A 27395-nucleotide genomic window follows, 5' to 3' on the forward strand; every position below is an offset into this window, starting at 1 on the left:
AGGGATGAGGTCGGTGTTTGGGTTAGGGATGAGGTCGGTGGTTGGGTTAGGGATGAGGTCAGTGGTTGGGTTAGGGATGAGGTCGGTGTTTGGATTAGGGATGAGGTAGGAGTTAGAAATGAGTTCAGAGGAAGCCCAAGCTCATCTTTCCACATGGCTGAAGGACCCTTCCTCTACACATCCTACTCCCTGGGACAAATCACTTTTTCGCACAACCTATTCTCATTAAAGAAAAAACAGTAAGGCTATTCCAACTTGACCAATAATACTCTTCATCAAAGAAAACCACCATCAAAATGTTTTAATTTAAGTTTACATAATATGTTTAAAAATATTAACTGAATTCACATAGTTCTTGGCAGACATGTCTAATGGTAGGGGGTAGATTTAATTGTTATATAAGAGCATGTAACATTTGTGTGCATAGTCCGTGTACAGGTCAGGGAAGGAGTTCCTAGGCTGAGATTCAAGAGTCCCTTTCCTAGCCGGTTACGTTGCTGGCTACTAGGTAGTATATAAAAAATAAGAATAAGAAAATATATTTATGACTGTTCACACCCTGTATGTTATCAGTGGATGGTGAAGCGATGGTTTGTGGGTGCCCTATGCTTGGTGGGGTTGGGTGTTTGTGGGTGCTTAGGTTGGGCTTATATAGATACAGGGCACACAATAATTCTGTCCTCCAGCATCACACTGACGATGACGAACACAAAGTACAGTGTGAACATGGTGAATCCCAACAGCTTGTTCATTCTCCACTTGCAGGTAGCGATGGAGAATATAACAAAGAGGAGCATCAGGAACAGGAGGACGATGGCGCAGAACAGGCCGTTGCTGCTGACCGCCACAGGACTGAAACCGTTAAACACGGAGAAGAGGAACCAGGGGACCGGTAACCTGCCAACAAATAGGAGACACATGGAGCCTTGTTTAGTAATGGGTCCACAATATATACTGTATCCATTGCCATAAAACAGTCAAATTCAAATTTTCATTCTGCCACTGTCATTTTGCAGCAAAGTACAAAAGCCCATTGATTATGATTGGTGAAAACTCTTCAAAGAAGACATGTTACCGTTTGCAGCCAATCACATTTCATCTTTGAAATGTCTTCCCCTGTCCTTGTGAGCAAGCCAGCTTGGTTTGAGGTGTTGCTGTATGCAGTCAATTTATTGATTAAAAATACTGAAAGAATAGCAAGTCCATATTTTATATCAAAAATTATAAACAGAAACCAAATATACCAAATAATTAACCACTTGCCAAACCACCAGCAGTGTATTTACTGCAGCCGGGCGTCTACCCCAGGCACAGCGATGTGCACATGCGCACTGCACGCCTCCTCTTGTGCTCTGCAGCCGCCTGTGTCAACCATACGCAGCAGATTGCGGTGCTTGATATCGAGCCGCTGTGACCAGATATCACTATGCTATGCAATCACAGGTCACTTATTAAGCAAGAGTCATGAATGGAATCCATTCATGACATAATTGTTTACTACTGTGTGTGTGATCTGTGATTGGTCACCAGTGATCACGTGGCACCTGGGCCAATCACAGCACCCTGCACCGTGTGATAGCTGTGGGCAAATCACAGCATCACAATAGTAAACAAGAAGTCATAAATAAAAGCCTAAACATTTTATTTTATTTCTTCATTTTACAAAACATTACAGCTTCAAAAAAACTTGCCATGCCTCTTACTATATTGTAGACATGTGCAAAAGGAAAAAATTCGTTTAGTTTCGTTTCGTTTTAATTCGTTAATTCATTAATTTCGTTTAGTTATATTCGTTAACTTCCTTAAATTCGTTTTCGGATTTCGTTTAGTTTTCTACCGAATTCGAAAAATCGGGCACATTCGAAAATATTTCAACCAAATTCGAAAATATTTCTACCGGATTCGAAATGATTTCAACATGATTCGACATTATTTCAACCACATTCGAAAATATTTTGTGACCCGACTTTAGGGCCATGTATCTCAGGGTCACTTGGAGCTAGACACTTCAAATTTGGGGTTTCTAGCTATAAGTGACCCCGAGATATGTGGCCCCAAAATCGGGTCGCAAAATGTCATTCTCTGCTCTAATAACTAATAACATTTTGGGGCCACATATCTTGGGGTCACTTATAGCTAGAAACCCCAAATTTGGTATGCAAACACAATAATACTAGCAATACAACATATCCAAATTTGAAGTGTCTAGCACCAAGTGACCCCGAGATATATGGCCCTAAATTCGGGTCACAAAATATTTTCGAATGCGGTTGAAATAATGTCGAATCATGTTGAAATAATTTCGAATGCGGTTGAAATAATTTCGAATCATGTCGAATTCATTTGAATTCATTCGTTATATTTCTTTCGTATTCGTTGTAATTTGTTATTTTTTTATTCGGACATTCGGATGCATCCGAATGTCCGAAAGATGCAAAATTCGGCCGAATTTCGATTCGTTACGAAACGAATTGCACAAGCCTACTATATTGTTTACTTTCCAAAAAGGGGTCATGGGGGGGGGGGAGGTATTTGTGCTGTGCTGACATTTTTAGGGCCTCAAGAAAGGAGATAGGCCATCAGTACATCAGGATTGATACATTTTTAAACATATGTACAATAGATGGTGGACTCTATAACTTTCACACCGATTAAATAATATACGCTGATTTGGGTTATTTGTACCAAAGAAATGTAGCCGAATGCATTATACCTTTTTGCCTAAATTTATGAAGAAAGATTATTTGTTTGCTTATTTTTATAACAGAAACAAAGAAAATTCGTTTTTTTTGGTTTTTGTTTTTTTTCAACATTTTTGGTCTTTTGTTGTTTATATAGCAAAAAATGACAGCTGGGTGGTGTGGCTCTCGTTCTGGGTGGACGCAGCGCGGCGATCGCGGCTGCGCCGCGTTGCTAGGACACGGCACAACTCCCGATTTGTGTAAAGACCCGCGGCTCTTTAACCATGTGATCGGCTGTGTCCACATGTAAACACGGATGATGGCAGTAATCGGCGGTCCTCCCCTCACACTGACAGAGTGTGAGGAGAGGAGAGCCGATCAGCGATATCTCCTCACAGGGGACAGCTAGCTATGTAATCGGGGTACTGATCATCAGTGCCCTGATTACAATTAAGTGCCTACTAGTGCCAGCAATGATTGCCCACCACTGCCAGCAATCAGTGGCCATTAGTGATAGACATGTGCAAAAGGAAAAAATTCGTTTAGTTTAGTTTCGTTTTAATTTGTTAATTAATTAATTTCGTTTAGTTATATTAGTTAAATTTGTTAAATTAGTTTTCGGATTTCGTTTCGTTTTCTACTGAATTCGAAAAATCGGTCGCATTCGAAAATATTTCAACCAAATTCGAAAATATTTCTACCGGATTCAAAATGATTTCAACATGATTCGAAATTATTTCAACTGCATTGGAAACTATTTCAACCGGATTCGAAAATATTTTGTGACCCGACTTTAGGGCCATGTATCTTGGGGTCACTTGGTGCTAGAAACCCCAAATTTGGAGATGTTGTAGTGCCAAATTTGGTGTTTCTAGCTATAAGTGACCCCGAGATACGTGGCTCCAAAGTCGGGTCACAAAATGTCATTCTCTGCTGCAGAAAAGCGCTTGACATTTTGCGATCCGACTTTGGGGCCCCGTAACTCGGGGACACTTAGAGGTAGAAACCCCAAATTTGGTACACAAACACAATAGAACTAGCACTACAACATCTCCAAATTTGGGGTTTCTAGCACCAAGTGACCCCGAGATACATGGACCTAAAGTCGGGTCGCAAAATATTTTCGAATCCGGTTGAAATCGTTTCCAATGCAGTTGAAATAATTTCGAATCCGGTAGAAATATTTTCGAATTTGGTTGAAATATTTTCGAAATGATTTCAACATGATTCGAAATTATTTCAACTGCATTGGAAACTATTTCAACCGGATTCGAAAATATTTTGCGACCCGACTTTAGGTCCATGTATCTCGGGGTCACTTGGTGCTAGAAACCCCAAATTTGGAGATGTTGTAGTGCTAGTTCTATTGTGTTTGTATACTAAATTTGGTGTTTCTAGCTAAAAGTGACTCCGAGATACGTGGCCCCAAAGTTGGGTCACAAAATGTCATTCTCTGCTGCAGAAAAATGCTTGACATTTTGCGACCAGACTTTGGGGCCCCGTAACTCGGGGTCACTTGGAGCTAGAAACCCCATTTGGAGAGATTGTAGTGCTAGTTCTACTGTGTTTGCATACCAAATTTGGGGTTTCTAGTCGCAAGTGGCCCCGAGATACGTGGCCCCAAATTCGGGTCGAAAAATGTAATTTTTTCGAATTTCGTTCGAATTCGTTAGCATTGTAATTAGGTAATTCGGATGCATCTGAATGTCCGAATAATGAAAATTCGTCCGAATTTTGATTCGGAACGAAATGAAATGCACATGTCTAATTAGTGATGCCAGTCTGTGCCGCCTATCTGTGCCCAGTGCCAACCATCAGTGCCCATAAGTGCGGCATATTTGTGCCTCCTCATCAGTGCCCACAAGTGCCACCTCATCAGCGCCCATCATCGAAGGGGAAAAATTACTTATTTTAAAAATGTACAGACAGAAGCTAAGAAAAACTATTTTTTTTTTCAAAATTTTTAGTCTTTTGTTTTGGAAAAAATAAACCCAGGTGTGATTAAATACCACCAAAAGAAAGCTCTATTTGTGTGTGAAAAAAAATAACAATTTCACATGGTTACAGTGTAGCATGACCGCGCAATTGTCATTCAAAGTGCGACAGCTCTGAAAGCTGAAAAATGGCCTGGGCAGGAAGGGGGTGTAAGTGCCCGGTATTGAGGTGGTTAAATACCACCAAAAGAAAGCTCTATTTGTCTGGAAAAAAAAAAATGATAAAAATCTCATTTTCGTACAGTGTTGCACGACCTCGCAATTTCCAGTTAAATTAGCACAGTGCTGAATAGAAAAAAAATTATCCGGTCATGGGGGTAAAAACTTTCCGGAGGTCAAGTAGATAAAATCAATCACAGCCAGTGAGCCAATGAATGGACAATGCCCATTCACAGGAGCGCAGCTTGTGAGCGAGTCTGTTGAAGTGCCCCCATAGCAAGAGGCTTGCTATGGAGGCACTTGACTAGGGGGATTGCCAGGACCACCGGCGGGGGATCCAAAAAGAAGAAGACTGGGCTGCGGTGTGCAAAACCTTTACACAGAGCGGGTATTTTTTTTAAAGAAAATAGCCTATATAATCACATTAAGGCATCACAGGTGACACACCAACATTTGTTTAAGTAAACTGCTCCACCTGTATAGCCGCTTAGGCCGCGTACACACGCGGGGACTGTTCGCCCAACTTTGTCCGTCAAACTGTTTCGGCAAACAGTCCGCTCAAAATTAGCATGGACGGACATGGCCACACACGACGAACGAACAGTTTGCTGAAACCGTGCGCGATGACGTGAACGGCACGTACGACGGGACGAAAAATACGACGTCCTATACACTGCATTATAACTTTCGGCGTGTAAATCCTTTCTGAGCATGCGCGGAACTTAGTTTGACGAACAAGCCTACACACGGGCGGACTGTTCGCTCAAACAAGGTTTCAGCGGACAGTTTTACGGAATTTCCGAAAAACCTTGTTCGTTAAACTGTCCGCTGAAACTGTCCGCTGAAAGCCCACACACGAGCGGACTGTCCGCCCAAACACTGTTCAGCGGACAAAGTTGGGCGAACAGTCCGCCCGTGTGTACGCGGCCTTAGTTTATCCAGATGTTGTTTGGAAGCTTCTGCTAAAACTTACTGTAGCAACAAAGGATGCTGCATGGCCTGGCCCTAGAACGTCAATGGTTGTGATGGTTCTGGTGGCTGGCCCGTCTGCACCATAGCAACTGATGACACTGTTCCAGGACAAATTGGGCCTTTGGCTGAGAAACACTGCACTAGAGTATGTTTAGAAAATAATTTGCCAGATCATGTGGCTGAAGTCTACATAAAGCTTGGTTTAGACTAAGGTTTCTCAACCAGGGTTCCTCCAGACATCGCTAGGGGTTCCTCGAGCAATGAGCAATTTCTGCCTCTTAAATAAGTTCCCTCTGATAATATCGATCTTTTTAGCTCATTCTTCCTAATGTACACAAGTGTAAGGAGCATTCTTCCCATTGACCATCACTCTAATGTTTCATGAGTTGTAGATAGTAACTTTTAGTAGGGGTTCCCTGAGAACAGAACGTTGTTTCAAGGGTTCCTCTGTGCTGAAAAGGAAGAAAGACGCTGGATTATGCCGCGTACACACAACCGGACTTTTTTCGACAGCAAAGGTCCGACCAAACAAATCCGTCAGACAATTCGATGATGGGCAGGCTCCATCGGCCTTTGCTGTCCGAAAATCTGACGGACTTTAGAAATAGAACGTTTTAAATTTTTTGTCCGGAACTCCACCGGACCCAGTTCCTATGGAGAAATCCTCTTGTGTGTATGCTCGTCCATTGGACAAAAACCGACGCTAGGGCAGCTATTGGCTACTGGCTATGAACTTTCTTATTGTAGTCCGGCCGTACGTCATCACGTTCGAATCCATCTGACTTGGGTGTGATTGTGTGTGGCCAAGTCCGTTCATTCGGAAAGTCCGTCGGGAAGACCGTCCGACCTAGTTCGTCCAAGTCTGGTCGTGTGTACGCGGCATTAAAGGTTCAGTTGTAGGACACTACACACTCAGGCGTTTACAGAGAAAAATGGCAAAACATTTTCAAAAACACCTCATTGTTGAGAGAGGACAAAGGAGAATGACCAACCTTGTTCTGACATCGCTAAGGCTGCTTTCACACTGGGGCGGGAGCGGCGTCGGCGGTAAAGTGCCGCTATTTTTAGCGGCGCTTTACCGTCGTTTTAGCGTCCGTGTGCGGGCGCTAGCGGGGTGGTTTTAACCCCCGCTAGCGGCCGAAAAGGGGTTAAACCCGCCCGCAAAGCGCCGCTGTAGCGGCGCTTTGCCGGCGGTATTGCCGCGGTGTCCCATTGATTTCAATGGGTAGGAGCGGTTTAGGAGTGGTGAATACACCGCTCCTTCACCTCTCCAAAGATGCGGCTAGCAGGACTTTTTTCACCGTCCTGCCAGCGCATCGCTCCAGTGTGAAAGCCCTCCGGCTTTCACACTGGAGTTAAAGGGGCCGGTTTTTTTCAGGCGTTACACAGGCGCTATTTTTAGTGCTGTAACGCCTGAATACCGCCCCAGTGTGAAAGCAGCCTAACATACACCATTTACAACAGTTGTGTGCGTAGCGGTATCTCTGAACACACAGAACTTTGAACCCAAGGGCCACAATTAGGGTTGCACTGATACCACTTTTTCAAGATTGAGTACAAGTACCGATACTTTTTTTCAAGTACTCGCCGATATCAATTACTGATACATTTTTTAATGTCATGTGACAGTTTGCAAAGCACAATACAGACTAATGATATCTTCTTATGTAGCACTGATGGGGTGGCACAAGTATGAAGCACTGAACTGATATTTGGCTCTGATATGCAGCACTGATGAGCACTGATAGGTGGTACTGAATGATGGGCACTCATAGGCGGCACTTATGGGCAATGATGGACGGTACTGATGGGCAGCACTGATTGGCAATTGGCATAATTAATACTAACGGGCATTGAGCACAGATTGGCCTAACTGCAACTTTAAATAATATTAGTTTTTAGGTTGTTTTGTTTTCCCAAGACAAATCCCAGGTGTTCTGTCAAAATCGGATACCCGTCAGATTTGGTAAGGAAATTGACGTTCCGTCAGAACACCACAACGCCCATCTTGATACACTCTGCTGCCGCATTCTGACTGCAGGCTTACTGCGGCCAAGTGCAGGGTGTACCAAGGTGGGTGTCACGGTGTTCTGACGACACGTCACTTCCGTTAACGAATCTGAAAACTCAGCCTTTGTCTTGGGAACATAGTGGCCACGCCCCACGCCCCTGCCAACTTACCTGCCAGTGTTTTGTTGACTCCTTCTGTCTTTTCTCCACCCACTGACTTCTGGGAGTGATGCCTCTTCATTCCTGGAGGTATCAGATTAAGCATCGGAGCATTTGCACGAGTACAAGGACTCCATGCAAATGCTTGGTATCGGCACTGATACTAGTATCGGTGCAACGCTAGCCACAAGCAACAGCAAACCATAGGAGCCCCCTGGTATCAGCTCAGGGTACTGTGAGCACAGGATCACCATAACTGGATTAGTCACGCCAGTGAACAGACAAGATGGCGGGGTCAGAGTTGGGCATACACAGCATGAATCCATTAATTGGCCGGGGGTGGTGGCCACGATGATGCCTTTTTTTTTTTTTTTTTTTTTTTTTTTTTTACAACCCCACCCCTCCAAACAACAAGTGTAAATGAGGCCTATGTGAATTTCGGCTGGAAGGTAGTTAAAGGGTTAAAACAGAAACAGGCAGTGAAATCGGATGAAGAGCTAGCTCTGGCATCAGAGGTGATTCACTAATAGGCTGTTCCTTTTTACCAAAGAGAGTTTGCACTTAGCTTAGTGAATGCGGTGAAATTTCACTTTGAAAAGAATACCCAATCACATGCACATCATTACTTTTAGTAAATCAACCCCATTGCACCTATAAGTGTTGACACGGAAAGTAGAATTGAGTTGGGCAGCAATGATGATAAAAAATGTCCATGGCAACATTGCCACCTAATCACACCAGGGAACTGGGCCATGAATTTCACACTTCCATTCTATATACTCACCCTACAGTGATATCAAATATGTTGCTGCCCACAGAGCTGGAAACGGCCATGTCTCCTAGGCCCTTCCTTGCCACTATGACACTAGTGATCAGATCCGGGATTGATGTGCCGGCGGCAAGTATGGTCAAACCCATAATCTCTTCCGAAATGCCAATGGTTTCCCCCACCTGGTCAAAAGATACACAAAACACAGCAAGTTTATTCAAGTTTATTCAACTCTTAAAAAATGCCCCCCCCCCCCCCCCCCATAATAACACAGCAATTCCAGACAACAACTGATGCCAGTTTTGTACGTTTGCCCACTGACAAAGAAATGAACAGTCTAATATTTTAATGGTCGGTTCATTTTAACTGCGAGTGACAGAATAACAACAAACAAAACCAGAAAAACGCATTTCAAAAAAGTCATAAATTTATTTGTATTTTAACCACTTTCAGACCGGACCAATTTGCTGGTCAAAGACCAGACCCCTTTTTGCGATTCGGCACTGCGTCGCTTTAACTGACAATTGCGCGGCCGTGCGACGTGGCTCCCAAACAAAATTGACGTCCTTTTTTTCCCACAAATAGAGCTTTCTTTTGGTGGTATTTGATCACCCCTGCGGTTTTTATTTTTTGCGCTATAAACAAAAATAAAGCGACAATTTTGAAAAAAACGCATTATTTTTTACTTTTTGTTATAATAAATATCCCCCAAAAATATATAAAAAAAACATTTTTTTCCCCTCAGTTTAGGCCGATACGTATTCTTCTACATATTTTTGGTAAAAAAAATCGCACTAAGCGATTATTGATTGGTTTGCGCAAAAGTTATAGCGTTTACAAAATAGGGATAGTTTTATAGCATTTTTATTAATAATTTTTTATTATTTTTTTTTTTACTAGTAATGGCGGCGATCAGCGATTTTTATTGTGACTGCGGCATTATGGCAGACACATCGGACATTTTTGACACATTTTTGGGACCATTGTCATTTATACAGTAATCACTGCTATATAAATGCAGTGATTCCTGTGTAAATGACACTGGCAGTGAAAGGGTTAACCAGTGGGTGGCAGTGTAGGGGTTAAGTGTTCCTAGGGGTGTGTTACTGACTGTGAGGGGGTTGGGCTTTCATTTAGTGTACACTGATCTCTGCTCCAATCACATAGAGCAGAGATCAGCGTCACTAGTTGCTAGGCAGAATGGAAAAATGTTGTTTACACAGCATTTCCTCCATTCGGCTGCTCCGTGAGACGATCGCGGGGATGCCCGCGGCGATCGAGTCCGCGGGTCCCGCGACCGGACTCACGGGGGTCCCGACCAGCGCGGGAGCGCGCCGCCGGCGGCGCGCTCCCGATGGCAGGGCGGCATCGAATATTGGACGTACCTGTAAGCCAATATGCCTGCCCGTGCCATTCTGTCGACGTACATCGTCGTGCGCTGGTCGGGAAGTGGTTAATGAGAGAAATACGTATTTAATCCCAGGGAATAAACAAGAAAATAGAACAGTACAGAAAAATTAAATATCATGTATATGAATACATGACTCACGGCACATTATGTATTCGTATACATGATTTTAAATTTTTCTGTACTGTTCTATTCATGTTGTGTATTTTATTCAATAAATGGTGTTTATTTTCATACCTCCTCCTTGTTTCCTATGCCTTCAAAGTCCGACCTAGGTTTACTGTTATAATACACCTTTTTCTTGTTTATTCCCTCAATTTACGGATGTGGCTATGTGAGTGCGCGTCTTTTCTGTTCATTATAAGTATTTAATCCCCTGTCAATCAGCAAGATTTCTGGCTCACAGGTGTCTTCTATACAGGTAACGAGCTGAGATTAGGAGCACTCTCTGAAAGGGATTCCTATATCGCCACCATGGCCAAGACCAAAGAGCTGTCCAAGGTTGTTAGGGACAAGATTGTAGACCTGCACAAGGCTGAAATGGGCTAGAAGACCATCGCCAAGCACCTTGGTGAGAGGGTGACAACAGTTGGTGCGAACTGTCAATCTCCCTCGGTCTGGCGCTCCATGCAAGATCTCACCTCGTGGACTTTCAATGATCATGAGAACGGTGAGGAATCAGCCCAGAACTACACGGGAGAACCTTGTCAATGATCTCAAGGCAGCCGGGACCATAGTCATCAATAAAACAATTGGTAACCCACTATGCTGTGAAGGACTGAAATCCTGCAGCGCCCGCAAAGTCCCCCTGCTCAAGAAAGCTCATGTACAGGTCCATCTGAAGTTTGCTGAATGATTCAGAGGAGAACTGGATGAAAGTGCTGTGATCAGATGAGACCAAAATCGAGCTCTTTGGCATCAACTCAACTCACCGTGTTTGGAGGAGGAGGAATGTTGCCTATGACCCCAAGAACACCATTCCCACATTCAAACATGGAGGTGGAAACATTATGCTTTGGGGGTTTTTTTCTGCTAAGGGGACAGGACAACTTCACTGTATCAAAGGGATGATGGACAGGGTCTTGTACCATTAAATCCTGGATGAGAACCTCCTTCCCTCAGCCAGGGTATTGGGTGAGTATTCCAGCATGACAATGACCCAAAACAATTAGCCAAATCAACAAATGAGTGGCTCAAGAAGAAGCACATTAAGGTCCTGGAGTGGCCTAGCCAGTCTCCAGTCCTTAATCCCATAGAAGATATGTGTAGGGAGCCGAAGATTCGAGTTACCAAACGTCGGCCTCAAAACTTTAATGATTTGGAGAGGATCTGCAAAGAGGAGTGGGACAAAATCCCTCCAGAGATGTGTGCCAACCTGGTGGTCAACTACAAGAAACGTCTGACCACTGTGATTGCCAACAAGGGTCTTACCACCAAGTACCAAGTCATGTTTTGCAAAGGGGTCAAATACTTATTTCACCAATTAAAATGCGAATCAATTTATAACTTTTTTTTAATTTTTTTTTTATTTATAACTTTTTTGAAATGCGGTTTTCTGGATATTTTTGTTGTTATTCTGTCTCTCGCTGTTAAAATAAACCGACCATTAAAATTATAGACCGATCGTTTCTTTGTCAGTGAGCAAAATCAAGCAGGGGAGCAAATACTTTTCTCACTGTGTATATAGTACTTCCATGAAGTGTATGTTCCAGAAGGAGAGTGCCCCCTTCTGACCAATATAAAAAAATGCCTCTCTAGGATTTACTGTATTATGTAACAATTTAGGGATCCATTATCCTTTTTTTTGTTACTTATTTTGGGTCTTGAAAGTTTAGTAGAGGTGTAAGACTCCTTTTCACACGGCAGCCAGGGGGTTTTAAAAAAAAAAAAAAGCCTGTCATTTTTACCGCCCACTTACAGTGGATATGGTGTAGCTTGGGTGAGTACACATGGTCATGGCCACGATACTTTACATCACAGTGCATATATTTATATATTTTTATATTGTATTGTACATTCTCTTCCCCTCTATCTCATATTGATATCTGTATATGATTGTTCTTGTTACCTACTATATATATTTATACTTCCTTACAGATGTATGTATTTCCTGAAGAAGCTCATTCAGAGCGAAACTAGTAGAAATACGTCACCACCTGTACCTGTTTATATGTTAAATGATTTTATTATTACCCTAATAAATGTTGTTTATTTTTTAATGTTGGTCTAAATTACTTTGTATAAATATTGATATATGTACCGCAATAGTCCTTTAGCTCGCCCCTATTTCCGGTAGGCCTGGTAGGGGAACCAGGCCTTCCGGTCCATTTTTCTTTTTTCTCACATCACAGTGCAGCAATTTCAACGTAACTCGCAGGTTACAGGAACCACCGCCCCCTATGTTTCCTGTGCCAGTGAATGGGGCCAATGCTGCACACCAGTCAAACACTTTGCAGTTGTGGTGCGATCCCGCAATGCAAAATTGCCATTCAGCAAAAAATTTAAAAAAAAGACAAAAAATAAAAAAAGGGTTAGGGCACTAGGAGGCAGTAGTATTGCCTCCTGAATGCCTGCAAACCTTTTTTTCACCATCCTCCTGAAAATTGATCCACCATAGATCACTTTTCAGGGTGTGAAGGTAAGCTCTGCCACTAGTGTGAAAGGAGCGTTATAGCGGTCATACACAAATACATTTTGTTTTTATCTAATTGATATGCAATTTAATCAAAACTTTTGAATCTGCAAATGACTGGATAGCCATAACTTTCCTCTTGGTTGATTTAGACTCTAATTCAATCAAACTGAGTGGATCGGCCAGGGCCAGATATTATCAGTTGTTTTACATTGATTGGCAGCAATGAGATGCTTTGTTCATGAATATGATCGTTTTACGATTTCAGATTATGAGATTACATGATGGAAACTGATATATGTGATTGATAACTTGCAATCATATCTTCACTATCAGTCGAAATCCGTTTCTCTGTGCGTGGCATTTGGCGCATCTGGCCCTTTTGCACTTTTTGTGTGGCCCTCAGGAGGCCCCTGCAGACACCTGTGTTTCTCTATTGCCCTGTTATAGCAGTGATTTCTAGCAGTCTCATGTAATATTTCACTGGTCAACAGCAGTGCTCCTGAAGTATGTTCCCAGTCTCCAACAACTCCTATACCATGTCCGCATTCTCTGACCATCTCTTGTATTATGTCCGCATTCTCTGACCATCTCTTGTATCCTGTCTGCAGTCTGACCATCTCTTGTATTATGTCCGCATTCTCTGACCATCTCTTGTATCCTGTCTGCAGTCTGACCATCTCTTGTATTATATCCACATTCTCTGACATCTCTTGTATCATGTCTGCAGCCTCTGACCATCTCTTGTATTATGTCCGCATTCTCTGACCATCTCTTGTATCATGTCTGCAGCCTCTGACCATCTCTTGTATTATGTCCGCATTCTCTGACCATCTCCTGTATCATGTCTGCATTCTCTGACCATCTCTTGTATTATGTCCGCATTCTCTGACCATCTCTTGTATTATGTCTGCAGCCTCTGACCATCTCCTGCATCATGTCTGCAGCCTCTGACCATCTCCTGTATCATGTCTGCAGCCTCTGACCATCTCCTGTATCATGTCTGCAGCCTCTGACCATCTCCTGTATCATGTCTGCAGTCTGTGACCATCTCTTGTATCATGTCTGCAGTCTCTGACCATCTCCTGTATCCTGTCTGCAGTCTCTGACCATCTCTTGTATTATGTCCACATTCTCTGACATCTCTTGTATCATGTCTGCATTCTCTGACCATCTCTTGTATCATGTCTGCAGTCTATGACCGTCTCTTGTATCATGTCTGCAGTCTATGACCGTCTCTTGTATCATGTCTGCAGTCTATGACCGTCTCTTGTATCATGTCTGCAGTCTATGACCGTCTCTTGTATCATGTCTGCAGTCTATGACCGTCTCTTGTATCATGTCTGCAGTCTATGACCGTCTCTTGTATCATGTCTGCAGTCTATGACCGTCTCTTGTATCATGTCTGCAGTCTATGACCGTCTCTTGTATCATGTCTGCAGTCTATGACCGTCTCTTGTATCATGTCTGCAGTCTATGACCGTCTCTTGTATCATGTCTGCAGTCTCTGACCATCTCTTGTATAATGTCTGCAGTCTATGACCATCTCTTGTATCATGTCTGCAGTCTATGACCATCTCTTGTATCATGCCCATGGCCTTTGACTTTAACCTGTTATGTGTGTGTCGTCCCTGATGAATTTTCATTGAAATGAACATGCAGTCCTTTGGTTATGTGGGGGGGGGGGGGGGGGGCGCGGAACACTTGAGGCTCCCTATATTAAGCAAGTTGACCACCACAGGAATAGGCTGTTGACTATTAATCATTCTGAAGAGTTCCATTAGAAGAGAAATTGATCATTTATAAAAGTTTGTATGGCCACCATGAGTACGTTTTTTTGGCAGAGATGAGGATAAAGCTAAGCTTCTGTCTAAAGTCTTAGAACAAGAAATTTCTACTTTGAGGATCTATGCTGACAACACCTGTAAAGGAAATTTGTAAATTCTGTATAAAACTGTATCCTATTTTTTGTATACTTTGCCTATGTATTGCACACGGCACAAATAATGTTTTCATTCTTTCAAGTCCTGATTAGAATTAGCCTGCCTATGTTACGCCCCTTGTTACCATAAAAGTACAATTGTAATATTAATGTGACACCTAGGTAATCATGTGTAAAAGAAAAAAAATAAATAAATAAGAAAACTTCAATTGAGTTAAATAAACAGAACTATTTTTTTTTTTTTTAAAGATGCGGAGTGTATCTTTTTGTGTCTGTTCCCTACTGCAGTAGTTATTATTAATTTGGAACCACCAAGCAATACGAGGATAGGTGTTGCCTAGCTATAAAATTTCCAGAACACGCCAGACCTGCTAAAATGTATTAATATTATTTTTACATGAAACAAGGTTCTCAGCATAAAAATTAACAATTGAACCAACATAATTTTGTCCAATTAATTCACAGAGAAATCTTCATCCACATTCACCTAAACAAAGCGTCCCATGGGCTATACTCACCTGATGTGCCCACCACACCATGAGATATGAGAAGATAGCGATCCACATAATAGAGGCCAAAAATGTGAAGCCAAAATAATTCCTTGATTTCTAAAAAATAAAAATGAGACATGTTTTGTTTTTATTTATAAATTATTCTGTGAAGTTGTCGGAGATGACATCATTGTAACATTGCTACATTCCCCTGTAAACACAGAACAGAAAGAGAACGTCGGGATCACAAGCCCTGCGCATCATGATGTTGGGTATTGCGCTGACCCCCCCCCCCATGATGATGGGTATTGCACTGACCTCCCATTATGATAGGTATTGCCCTGACCTCCCATGATGATGGGTATTGCGCTGACTTCCCATGATGATGGATATTGCACTGACCTCCCATTATGATAGGTATTGCGCTGACCCCCCCATGATGATGGATATTGCACTGACCTCCCATTATGATAGGTATTGCCCTGACCTCCCATGATGATGGATATTGCGCTGACCTCCCATGATGATGGGTATTGCGCTGACCCTCCATGATGATGGGTATTGCGCTGACCCTCCATGATGATGGGTATTGCACTGACCTCCCATGATGGGTATTGCACTGACCTCCCATGATGTTGGGTATTGCGCTGACTCCCCCATGATGATGGGTATTGCGCTGACTCCCCCATGATGATGGGTATTGTGCTGACCCCCCCATGATGATGGGTATTGCGCTGACCCCCCCCCCCCCATGATGATGGGTACTGTGCTGACCCCCCCCCATGATGATGGCTATTGCGCTGACCCTCCATGATGATGGGTATTGCACTGACCCCCCCCCCCCCATGATGATGGGTATTGCACTGACCTCCCATGATGATGGGTATTGTGCTGACCTCCCCCCATGATGATGGGTATTGCGCTGACCCCCCCATAATGATGGATATTGCGCTGACCCCCCCCCCATGATGATGGGTATTGCGCTGACCCCCCCCCATGATGGGTATTGCGCTGACCCCACATGATGATGGTTGTATACTGGGGCAGGGCGGCCTGGTTGTGCAAAATCACATACAGGTATATGATTATATGCATGCGATCAAGGGGGCATGCGTGCCACCCCCGCTGTGATTGGACACAGTGGGAGCCAATCGGCTGGCCCGGCGGTCATGGCTATGGATGCCAGGACATGCCGATCAGGGAGTATAAGAGAGATCTTGGGTTTCAGCTAAGCTGAAAGACGGATCTCTCTTTTCCTCCAGTGCATCCCCTCCCTCCCACAGTTAGGAAAAAACCTCCCTAGGAGCACACTTAACCCCTTGATCGCCCCTCGTGTTAAACCCTTCCCTGTCAGTGTCATTTTTACAGTGACAGTGCATTCTTTTTTTATTTTATTTTTTTTATTTTTTTTAGCACTGATCATGATCACCGTATTGGTGTCACTGGTCCCCAAAAAGTGTCACTTAGTGTCAGATTTGTCCGCCCCAATGTCGCAGTCCCGCTAGATGACTTGGTGCTGTCCTTCCAAATCATGGAGGTCATACAAAATACTAGATGGAGTTGTTTTTGTTGTGGGGTGTATTCATTTTTGCATCAACTAATTTGAGTAAAACTGAAGATTTTGTAATCTTAGTTCTATTATTAACCTTAATTTCATGTAATGAGCTAAACAAATGTTCTATAAAACTCAAATATATATATATATATCTAGATGCAGATGTGTCAAACACAAGGCTCATGGGGTGAATCCAGGCTGCTTAGCCATTTAATCGGGCCTTTGCACCTCTCCTGCAGCTGCGGCACCCACTGAGAGGAGGACAGAACTTCACCTCCAGATCCTGTGCTCCTCCGTGCAGCCACAGAGAGGCTCATATGTGCCCCCCCCCCCCCCAATCTCAGCAATTGGCAGCAAAGAGCAGGACAGAACTCCTCCTACAGATCTACCCCCTCATTTTCACATCTCATGGTTTCAGCATTAGCTGACTCCTTCCCACCTCTGGTCCTCCTCCAGACCCTGCACTTTCTATTTTCTACTTCCCAGCTCCACCCCCAGCTTCTTCCCAGCAGCAGCACAAGCTAAGGAGGGTGCGCTGTGAAGTATAGAAGGATGGAGGACTCTTGACATCTGGAGAATGGGGGGCACTGGATCTCTACTCTTACAGCTACACCTGGTCCTTTGAGGGCAACCATAATGCTGGTGCGGCCTGCAATGAAATTGAGTCCCCTGATCTGGATTGATAGATTCAGCCATTGGAAATTTCTTACCGGGCTTCTAACATCGGGCACGGTGAGCCACAGAGGGAACACAATAGGCAGGAGGAAGAGGTAGGTTATTTGCTTTCTTTTGGTATCTGGCCACTCTAAAGATAACGGTTCATCTGCCTCTTCATCATCCTCATCATCATCATCATCATCATCGCTGTCATCCTCATCACTGTCATCTTCGTCATCACTGTCATCACCACTGCTCCCGGATCCTCCTCCATCGGGGGCGTCTGCTGCGCTCTTCTGTGGAAGCAAACGTTGTATTAGAAGGGGCGACTTTCCGCACATCGGCCTAATGCTATTCTGGTCATACATAGGGCCGTACAAGGGGCCCTTACAGCATCCAGAGCCTCCCGGGACCCAGCTTCTGTCTACAGCTGCCTTAGACATCAGGGGGGAGGGGGGCAACTATCTATATGCCTCTGTGAAGGACTGTTTTTGCCCACATGGGTTACAAAGCAGAGGCGGCCCATCCATTGTGGGCGTATGGGGGCCGCCTCTCCTGTGGAATGTTTGACCATTCTTCCACAAGGCAGGTGTCCCAATACTTTTGGTAATACAGTGCATCTTTCAAAGTGTGTCAATGCCCAGCGTTTTACCATCAAACTAACCAAAATGTACTAAGGGTATTCTACCTGATTCAAGATATAACCATGTCTCACCTTTAAATTGCATTCCAGTTTTGGACGCCAATCCACAAAAAAGAACTATAAAAAATAACCAGTACAGAGCTTCAGTCACAGAGGCCGGACCGAGTTTAGAATTGACTTCTTGGTGTATTTATAAAAAAATAAAATAAAACAAAATCGAAGACATTTTCATCCAGCAAACCTGTATATACATTCGTTCTGTGAGATTTTGGCAAAAACAAATGTCCTTTAGATTGTTTTCGCTTCTAAACGAAAGTGGAAGTCCACCCGGTTCTGTGTTTATTAAAAGTCAGCGGCTACAAAAAGTGTATCTGCTGACTTTTAATAAACAGACACTTTCCCCGTCCAGCGGGCGCCGGAAACCCTCGCCCCTCTCCTCTGCCTGTCCGTGGTGCTGGTGTTACTATTTTGGGTGCCCTGCTGTGACAGCTTGTGTCTTCACAGCCGGGTGCACACTGCGCATGCCCGAGTCGCGCTGCGCATCCTGAATGGCCGTGCAATCTTCTGGGACCTGCGATGTGCCCCAGAAGGTTGCAGGGAGGGAGGGGCCACCTAGGGGGAGAGGAGTAGTCCAGGAGCAGAAGTGGGAGCTGGGTACCTGTCAAAACTAGGTACCCCCCCCCCCACCAGTGGCGGCCCACCCATAGGGGGCGCCCGGGCGCCGCCCCCCCTCTCCGTAGGTGTAAAAAAAAAAAAAAGTTAAAAAAAAAAAAAAAAAGGGCCCTTTAAGACATTAAAAAAAAAAAAAAATGTCATTTAACAATTTGACATAGTGTACTGTGGCGCCGGTCACAGTGCACTATGAGAAGCGCCACGTCGATGCAATCACAAGATTGCATCCATGGCGCTTCATTTGCGGGTTAAAAACCCGCCTTCCGGCGCACTGCAGAACGCCGACTAGCTTCCGCCCGTAAAATCACTGTGATTCTACGGGCGGGAGCATTGTCATTCTTAGACAGGCAGTCCCTTCCGGCTTTTGGCTGCTTCACAAAACCCGGAAGTGACGTCGGCAGCTCCGTTCCTTAGCCCGAGCGGAGCTGCCAGACAGTGAGACAGGTGAGTCACCGCATAAAGGCTTTCTAGTTTCTACTTTGTTGAGAATGTTCATGCATTTAGCTGAATGAATGCAAAAAGCTTTCACAGCCAGAAAGGTTTCCTCAGGTCAGGCGACTTTTGCCGTGGCCAATCAGAGAATGAGCTCTGAAGGGGGAACTCCATGCCAAATTTCTGAAAAAAAATTTGACGTGGGTTCCCCCTCCGAGAGCATACCAGGCCCTTAGGTCTGGTATGGATTCCAAGGGGAACCCCCTACGCCGAAAAAACGGTGTGGGGGTCCCCCCAGATCCACACCAGACCCTTATCCGAGCACGCTACCCGGCCGGCCAGGAAAGGGGGTGGGGACGAGCGGGCGGCCCCCCCCTCCTGAGCCGTACCAGGCCGCGTGCCCTCAACATGGGGGGGTGCCTTGTCCCCATGTTGATGAGGACAAGGGCCTCTTCCCGACAACCCTGGCCGTTGGTTGTTGGGGTCTGCGGGCGGGGGGCTTATCGGAATCCGGGAGCCCCCTTTAATAAGGGGGCCCCGGATACCGGCCCCCCCACCCTATGTGAATGAGTATGGGGTACAATGTACCCCTACCCATTCACCTGTGAAAAAAAGTACAAAAAAAAACACAACACAGGGTTAAAATATTTTATTGCACAGCTCCGGGGGTCTTCCGTCTTCGGGGGTCTTCTCGCCGGACTCCTCCGCTATCTTCTTGTAGCTCTTTTGCTAGCGGAGGAGCCCGGCTTTCTTCCTCGCCGCCGGCCTCTTCTTCCGACTTCGGGGGTCTTGTCCCCCTCTTCGGTTCTTCTGCCGGGCCACCGCGCCTTCTTATAGCTCTTTTACAGTCGGTGGCCCGGTCTTCTATCGCCGCCGCCGCCCGTTCTTCTTCTTCTTCTTCTTCTTCTTCTTCTCCTTCTTCTCCAGGAGATGTTGCCTCGACGATCTCCCTGGCCGGAATGCCAGGGACGCGCTGCGCTGCCACTTATATAGGGACAATGGGGCGGTGTCACATGGGTTGATGTCACATGGGTTGGTCACATGGGTTGATGTCACAGTCGCCATGTGACATCAACCCATGTGACCAACCCATGTGACATCAACCCATGTGACACCGCCCCATTGTCCCTATATAAGTGGCAGCGCAGCGCGTCCCTGGCATTCCGGCCAGGGAGATCGTCGAGGCAACATCTCCTGGAGAAGAAGGAGAAGAAGAAGAACGGGCGGCGGCGGCGGCGATAGAAGACCGGGCCACCGCCTGTAAAAGAGCTATAAGAAGGCGCGGAGAAGAACCGAAGAGGGGGACAAGACCCCCGAAGTCGGAAGAAGAGGCCAGCGGCGAGGAAGAAAGCCGGGCTCCTCCGCTAGCAAAAGAGCTACAAGAAGATAGCGGAGGAGTCCGGCGAAAAGACCCCCGAAGACGGAAGACCCCCGGAGCTGTGCAATAAAATATTTTAACCCTGTGTTGTGTTTTTTTTGTACTTTTTTTTCCACAGGTGAATGGGTAGGGGTACATTGTACCCCATACTCATTCACATAGGGTGGGGGGCCGGTATCCGGGGCCCCCTTATTAAAGGGGGCTCCCGGATTCCGATAAGCCCCCCGCCCGCAGACCCCGACAACCAACGGCCAGGGTTGTCGGGAAGAGGCCCTTGTCCTCATCAACATGGGGACAAGGTGCTTTGGGGTGGGGGGGCCGCACGCCCCCCTCCCCCAAGGCACCCCCCCATGTTGAGGGCACGCAGCCTGGTACGGCTCAGGAGGGGGGGGGCGCCCGCTCGTCCCCACCCCCTTTCCTGGCCGGCCGGGTAGCGTGCTCGGATAAGGGTCTGGTGTGGATCTGGGGGGAAAAAACGGCGTAGGGGGTTCCCCTTGGAATCCATACCAGACCTAAGGGCCTGGTATGCCCTCGGAGGGGGGAACCCACGCCAATTTTTTTTTTCAGGTTACATAAGGGGCGTGTTTTATGAGAAGTGGGAGGGGCCAAAATGACGGGCGGGGTCATGATGGGCGGGGTCTGGCGCCCCCCCATCCAAAAACTTCACCAGCCGCCACTGCCCCCCACTAAAAAAAAAAATGACATGGCAGATGTGGGATTTCAGGGGGTAAGAAGTACTTCCCCTACGTTCACATCTATGTGTTTTTTAGTGTGTGTTACAGTTTGCAGAAAAGCGCTACAGTCCATTTAACATGGTTTCCTATGGTACTAGTTCATATCTGTGCGTTTTGCAGCGTTGTGCTTTTTTTGGAAAAGGTCGGGGACTTTTTTCCCACTGCTGTTTGCGTTTTGCATGTAATAGACTTCAATGGAGCTGCACCAGAAATGCAAGTGGTGCATTTTTGATGTGATTTTTTTTTATGTGTTTTGCGGTTCTTATTTTACCACTGTATATAGCGGATTGCTACGCAGGGGGCCGGGAAGCCGGCAGCCACGTCTTTAACAACCGATGAGTCCTCAGCTGTCAGCTTAAAGCTGAATGTAAGAAAAAAGAAACAATTTGCCGGCAAATTTTTTATTTTGTTTTACAATTCAGCTTTCAGCAACCAACTATATACAGTGTGTTTTACTGTGCGTTTAAAAAACAACAACAAAAAAAACTTAAACTGCAAAATGCCTGAAAACTGCATGCAAAATTGCATTAATAAAACGGTTTAAAAACGCAAAATGCACTGAAAAACATGCCTGAAAAACACATCAAGCACAGCTGCATAGATGAATTAAAGTGGAAGTTCCACTTTGGATGGTCTTTTTATTATGGGTAGTAGTACTACATTATTGCCACTAGATGGAGCTGATGAGCACAAGAAATACAGTACATATTAGTCCTTGTAACAAGAGATACAGTGTAACAATTTTATAGAATGCTAGAAGGAATTAGTAAATACAACATAGTAGCCATTTCTACTGTTCCTCTTGTTGCATTATTTCTCTTGTTAGGCCCCTTACAGACGGGGCAGACTCCATCTAGTCTTCAACATGCCCCAGTTGAAGACACATTTGTCGAAACGCGTCGGGCGACCTGTTGGTACCCCACATTGCTTTTAAGTTCATTTTGTTTGTTTATGTGATCACTAAGTCATTTATTACCTTTTGACTTCAAATAAACCAACGTTTTTATATCGTTTGACCCGCACCATGTGGAGCCTTTTTTTCTTTTCCCTTCTCTCCATGGTTTTGGTTTAAAACTTTACAAACACCCCCCTCCCCACTCGGGGGAGGCTGGAGTATTGGTCCAACGGGCTGCGTTTGAGCTTGACTACTTCGACCTTTTGATGTTCCATCTGAAAGGATCCATCTTTGAGCCTACAATCGCCTGGAGCCCCTCCACTAGCTCAACTGACCTCTCTCCTCACACTCCTTGGTCCTTGACTGTGACCCCAAGCCTTACAGACTCAGCCGTCATATGACTGTGTGAGTCCAACTGTTCCGGTAAGAAGTATTTATCTACTACTCACTGATGTTTCCAATCAAGTTTACCTGCATGAATATATTCGTCCAGTACACCACTTTCGTTCCATGTGACGGTTTGGCTACTCCCATGCCATCAACATAGTCGAATGAGTGCCTTATGTTGGACTTTTACTTTCAGGCATTCAGTTTTGTGTGATTATTATTTTTATAATTTGTGTTGATTACACTTACTATTATTGAAGCGCTACACTGTTTTTATTATTCTATAATTTAATAGTTCGTAATAGTTATTATTAGTTATTTCAGATTTTCGTATTTTCCCAAATTTCCAAATTTTTGAATTTACGACTTTACAGTCTGCCTGATCATGTGACTGCTGTGATTGACTGTCACAGTGGTCACATTATCAGGAGCCAGTCCCATTGGCTCCTAATCATTACTAGAGACTGGGGGCTGTCTTTGACAGCTCGGTCACAGTGTTGGGAGCACTAATGAGCACCTCTGCCACCCATGGATGTGAAAGTGCAGCATGTGGGCATTAAAATTCATCCTCTTTGCCTCCGCACATACGCGTTTCATGGCAGGTGGTTAATAGGCCCTAAATTCAATGTACTAAATAGGCATGAATAAATAAATTAAATATTAGATAAAATAATAATGATAATAACAATAATGGTAATAATATTAATAACTGCATAATAACAGCATATTTTAATATTATTAATTATAATATTGTAATAGCACTAATGATAATAATGATAATAATATTATAATATATTGTAATATTATTGTTATTATTATTATACAGGATTTATATAGCGCCAACAGTTTACACAGCGCTTTACAACTTGAGGGTAGACAATACAAATACAATACACTTTAATACAGTAGGAATCAGAGGGCCCTGCTCCTTGGAGCTTACACTCTAAAAGGGAAGGTCAAGAGATACAAGGAGTAATAACTGTGGGTGATGTGCTGATGGAGAAGATAAATGTACAGTTGTTAGGTGGGGGGCCAGATAGGCTTCTCTGAAGAGATGAGTTTTCAGGGATGGTCTGAAAGTGGATAAAGTCCTGAAGGTGAGCATGGGATGAGGTGACAAGGGAGTTTGAGAGCAGGAGGTCTTGAGAGGAGCGAAGAGAACAATTAGGTTGGTATTTTGAGACTAGGTTAGAGATGTAGCTGGGGGCCAGGTTGTGGATGGCTTTGTAAGTTATAGTTAGTATCTTGAATTTAATTTGTTGGTTGAGTGGCAGCCAATGGAGGGATTGGCAGAGCGGTATTGCAGACGCTGAGCTGTTTGTGAGGTGGTAGAGCCTGGCAGCAACGTTCACGATGGACTAAAGTGGGGATAGCCTATTTAGAGGTAAGCCAATGAGGAGGAAGTTGCAGTATTCGAGGCGGGAGATGACCAGGGAGTGGATTAGAAGCTTTGTGGTGACATTGGTTAGGAAGGGGCATATCTTGGAGATGTTGCGGGGATTGAGACAGCAAATTTTGTAAAGCGATTGGACGTGGGGCCGAAAGGTTAGTTCAGAGTCCAGGATTACACCTAGAACCTTGGCGTGGGCGGACAACTTGGTACTTGAGTTGTTGATATTGACAGAGAAATCAGGGGAAGCGGCACCTGAGGGAGGAAATATCATGAGCTCGGTTTTGGATGAGGTTGAGTTTGGGTACGTGATGTGACATCCGGGCTGATATGTCTGATAGTAAGTTGGTGATGCGTGAGGAGACAGATGGAGAGAGCTGGGGGGTGGAGGGATAGATTTGGGTGTCATCAGCATAGATCCGATATTGAAAGCCGTGGGAGGCAATCAACTGACCCAGGGAGGAGGTGTAGATTGAGAAAGGGAGAGGTCCAAGAACAGAACCATGGGGGACCCCAACGGAAAAAGGTAGAAGAGAGGAGAAAGTAGAGTTGTAAGTGACATTGAAGCGGTGGGATAGGTAGGATGAGAACCAGCGAAGAGTACAGTCAGGGAGACCAAAGGAGTGGAGTTTATTGAGGAGGAGGGGATTGTCCACTGTGTCAAAGGCAGCAGAGAGATCCAGGAGAAGTAGTACAGAATAGTGTCCACTGGTTTTAGCCGTTAGTGGGTCATTTGAGAGTTTAATGCCGCGTACACACGGGCGGACTGTATGGCCTACTTAGTCCGTCGAAACACATTTCAGCGGACAGTCCGCTCGTGTGTGGGCTTCAGCGGACTTTTTCAGCGTGCAGTCTGGCGTACTAAGTATTTCGGATTTTTCGAAATTCTGTCAGTCGTACTTTGGTTTCAGCGGACAATCCGCTCGTCAGTAGGCTAGTTCGACGGACTAAGAATGGCGCATGCTCAGAAAGGATTTACACGGCGGAAGGTTGCATTGCTGTGTATTGGACTTCCTATTTCTAGTCCCGTCGTACGTGCTGTACACGTCATCGCGCAAGCTTTTGACGGACTGTTTGTGCATCCGTGTGTGGTCAAGTCCGTTCATTCGAAAGTAGGACGGACTGTCCATCGGATTGTATGACGGACTAAGTAGGCCATACAGTCCGCCCGTGTGTACGCGGCTTAAGGAGAGCAGTATCCATGGAGTGTTGAGGGCGAAATCCGGACTAAAGGGGATCAAGAAGTATGTTCTTGGTCAGATGGTCGCTCAGTCGGTTGTAGACCAGTCTTTCAAGAAGTTTGGTGGAGAAGGCGAGTAAGGAGATGGGGCGTAGGTTGTTAAGATTGGTGGAATCCAGTGAGGGCTTTTCAAGTACGGGGGTGACTATCGCATGTTTTAGGAAGATGCCACAAGAGAGGGAGAGGTTGAAAATGTGAGTCAGAGGGTGAGCGTAGCATTTGCGAGGGAGCAGGATCCAGGGGGAAGGTGGATAGATGAGTGTTAGATAAAAGTTTAGTAACCTCATTACCCTCCCTGGCGGTACGATTATTTCTGGTTTTAGGTGCTGAAAGCGGTACAATTATTTTGCATGGAAATTTGGCGTTTTATATTGTAGTCCTGCAATTCTTAGGAATAACTCTCTTAAATCTGTTCAAACCAGAGTATAGTAGACATCCCGGTTATGATAACGTTTCTAATATAATAAATAGCTATAAATAATGATTACAAATAATAATAAAAATTATTCAATAATGCAATCAAATCCAAAAACACTGAAATTTGCTCATTTGCAGAATTGTCGCTGTCATTAGCTTTAGTGTTTGATGACGGATCTCCCCACAAATCGCTATCGCTCAATTGTGCAAGTGATTCTAATTTATTATCGCTGTTTTCTAGTAAAAATCACTTTTGACATAAAGGGACACTTTTTGGTTGCCATGGACAATCTCCAAATTCCAGGCAGAAAAAAACTGTATTTATAATATAAAAGTGCATGCAGGGCACTGGACAGACTACTAGGGACAAAGGGGGTGTGTCATTTTTTTTACTATTATCTGTAAGATTACAGTACTGTATGTGTATTGTGTATTTTAACTTTTTTGAATTTGGCGCCGATCTCCGCTCCCGTGCGTCATAACGTTGCAGGGACGGAGCTCAGTGACACTCGGGCACTGTGTGAATCGAGCGGAGGACAGCTTGCACACACAGCGGGGGGACATCGCTGGATCCAGGGGACAAGGTAAGTAACTCTCCCTGTATCCTGCAATGCGATCCCGAGTCTGGCTCGGGGTTACCGCTTATGGTACTGAAATTCCAGCCTGAGCCAGACTTGGGATTACCGCCAGGGAGGTTAATACTAGCAGGGTTAAATGAGGGAAGTAATGATTCTATCTGTGGACATGGGGTGTTGTGTGGGGGAGGTTTCTGCATGTTGGAGATCTCCTCATGAATTGTATCAATCTTATTTTTGAAGTAATTGGCGATCTCCTGGGCAGTGAGTGAGTGAGTTGGTGGGTGGAGGCAGTGGAGGACAGAGTAGAGCAAGGGTCTCAAACTTGCGGCCCTCCAGCTGTTGCGAAACTACAAGTCCCATGAGGCATTGCAAGGCTGACGGTTACAAGCATTACTCCAGCAGGCAGAGGCATGATGGGACTTGTAGTTTCACAACAGCTAGAGGGCCACCAGTTTGAGACCCCTGGAGTAGAGTGTTGAAGGTAGAGATGAGTTGACGTGGATTGGATGAGAAGGTGGTAACGAGCAAGGCCGGTGCTACCACTAGGCAAACTAGGGGGCCTTGCTGCCTAGGGCGCCCGGCCACTGGTGTTCCTACTCTCTTCTCTCTGCAGCAAGCAACCAAGTCTCAGCATCAGCAGGCAGCCGCCGCTCCGTTCGCACATAGTGTCAGCGTCAGAGGACAGTGTCTGTGTCCTGACTCCTGAATGAATGGACGCAAGCAAACATTCATTGATGGGTGCTAGTAGGCTGCATTTGATGGGTGCTGGTGGGCTGCATTTGATGGACATTTCATTAAAAAGGTGGGGTTTACATGGGCAGGGGGGAAAGGGGTGGGGTCGGGGGTGGAGCCAATCGGGGGGGGGGGGGCAAAATTTTAGGTTTTGCCTAAGGTGTCAAAAATCCTTGCACCAGCCCTGGTAATGAGTGTTATAAAGTAGGTCTGCTTGGCAGTGTGGAGGCAGGAATAGCATTTTAGGAGGGCAGATTTATATTGTGTGAAGTCTCCCTGGAACTTAGTCTTATGCCACAGACACTCAAGATCGCGGATACGTTTTCTGAGACTTCTGGTGTCGTCTGTTTGCCAGGATTGTAGCAGTCGGGGCCTAATTCTGCGTGTAGTGAGGGGGGCAAGCTTGCCTAGGGAGGAAGACAGTGAGCTGTTGTAGATGAAAGTGGCTAGGTTGGGGCATGAAAGGGG

The 27395-nt window shown here is 45.1% G+C and overlaps 1 protein-coding gene across 2 annotated transcripts in view; it reads right to left on the reverse strand.

Moving 5' to 3' along the window:
* Positions 1-286: 286 nt before the first annotated feature.
* Positions 287-27395, reverse strand: part of LOC143963808 (sodium/potassium/calcium exchanger 1-like) — a 143761-nt gene continuing 116652 nt past the window's right edge. For both annotated transcript variants that reach the window (XM_077473540.1, XM_077473539.1), the window contains 4 exons: positions 17483-17725; positions 15245-15334; positions 8760-8926; positions 287-897 (listed from right to left, as the gene is read on the reverse strand). In XM_077473540.1, the coding sequence (XP_077329666.1) occupies positions 648-897; positions 8760-8926; positions 15245-15334; positions 17483-17725 (750 nt within the window). In that variant the 3' untranslated portion in view covers positions 287-647. The remainder of the gene's footprint in view (positions 898-8759; positions 8927-15244; positions 15335-17482; positions 17726-27395) is intronic.

This window comes from Lithobates pipiens, unplaced genomic scaffold (genome assembly GCF_037356315.1).
Source record: "Lithobates pipiens isolate NorthernLeopardFrog02 unplaced genomic scaffold, aLitPip1_a1.2 Scaffold_8, whole genome shotgun sequence".
NCBI lineage: Eukaryota > Metazoa > Chordata > Amphibia > Anura > Ranidae > Lithobates > Lithobates pipiens.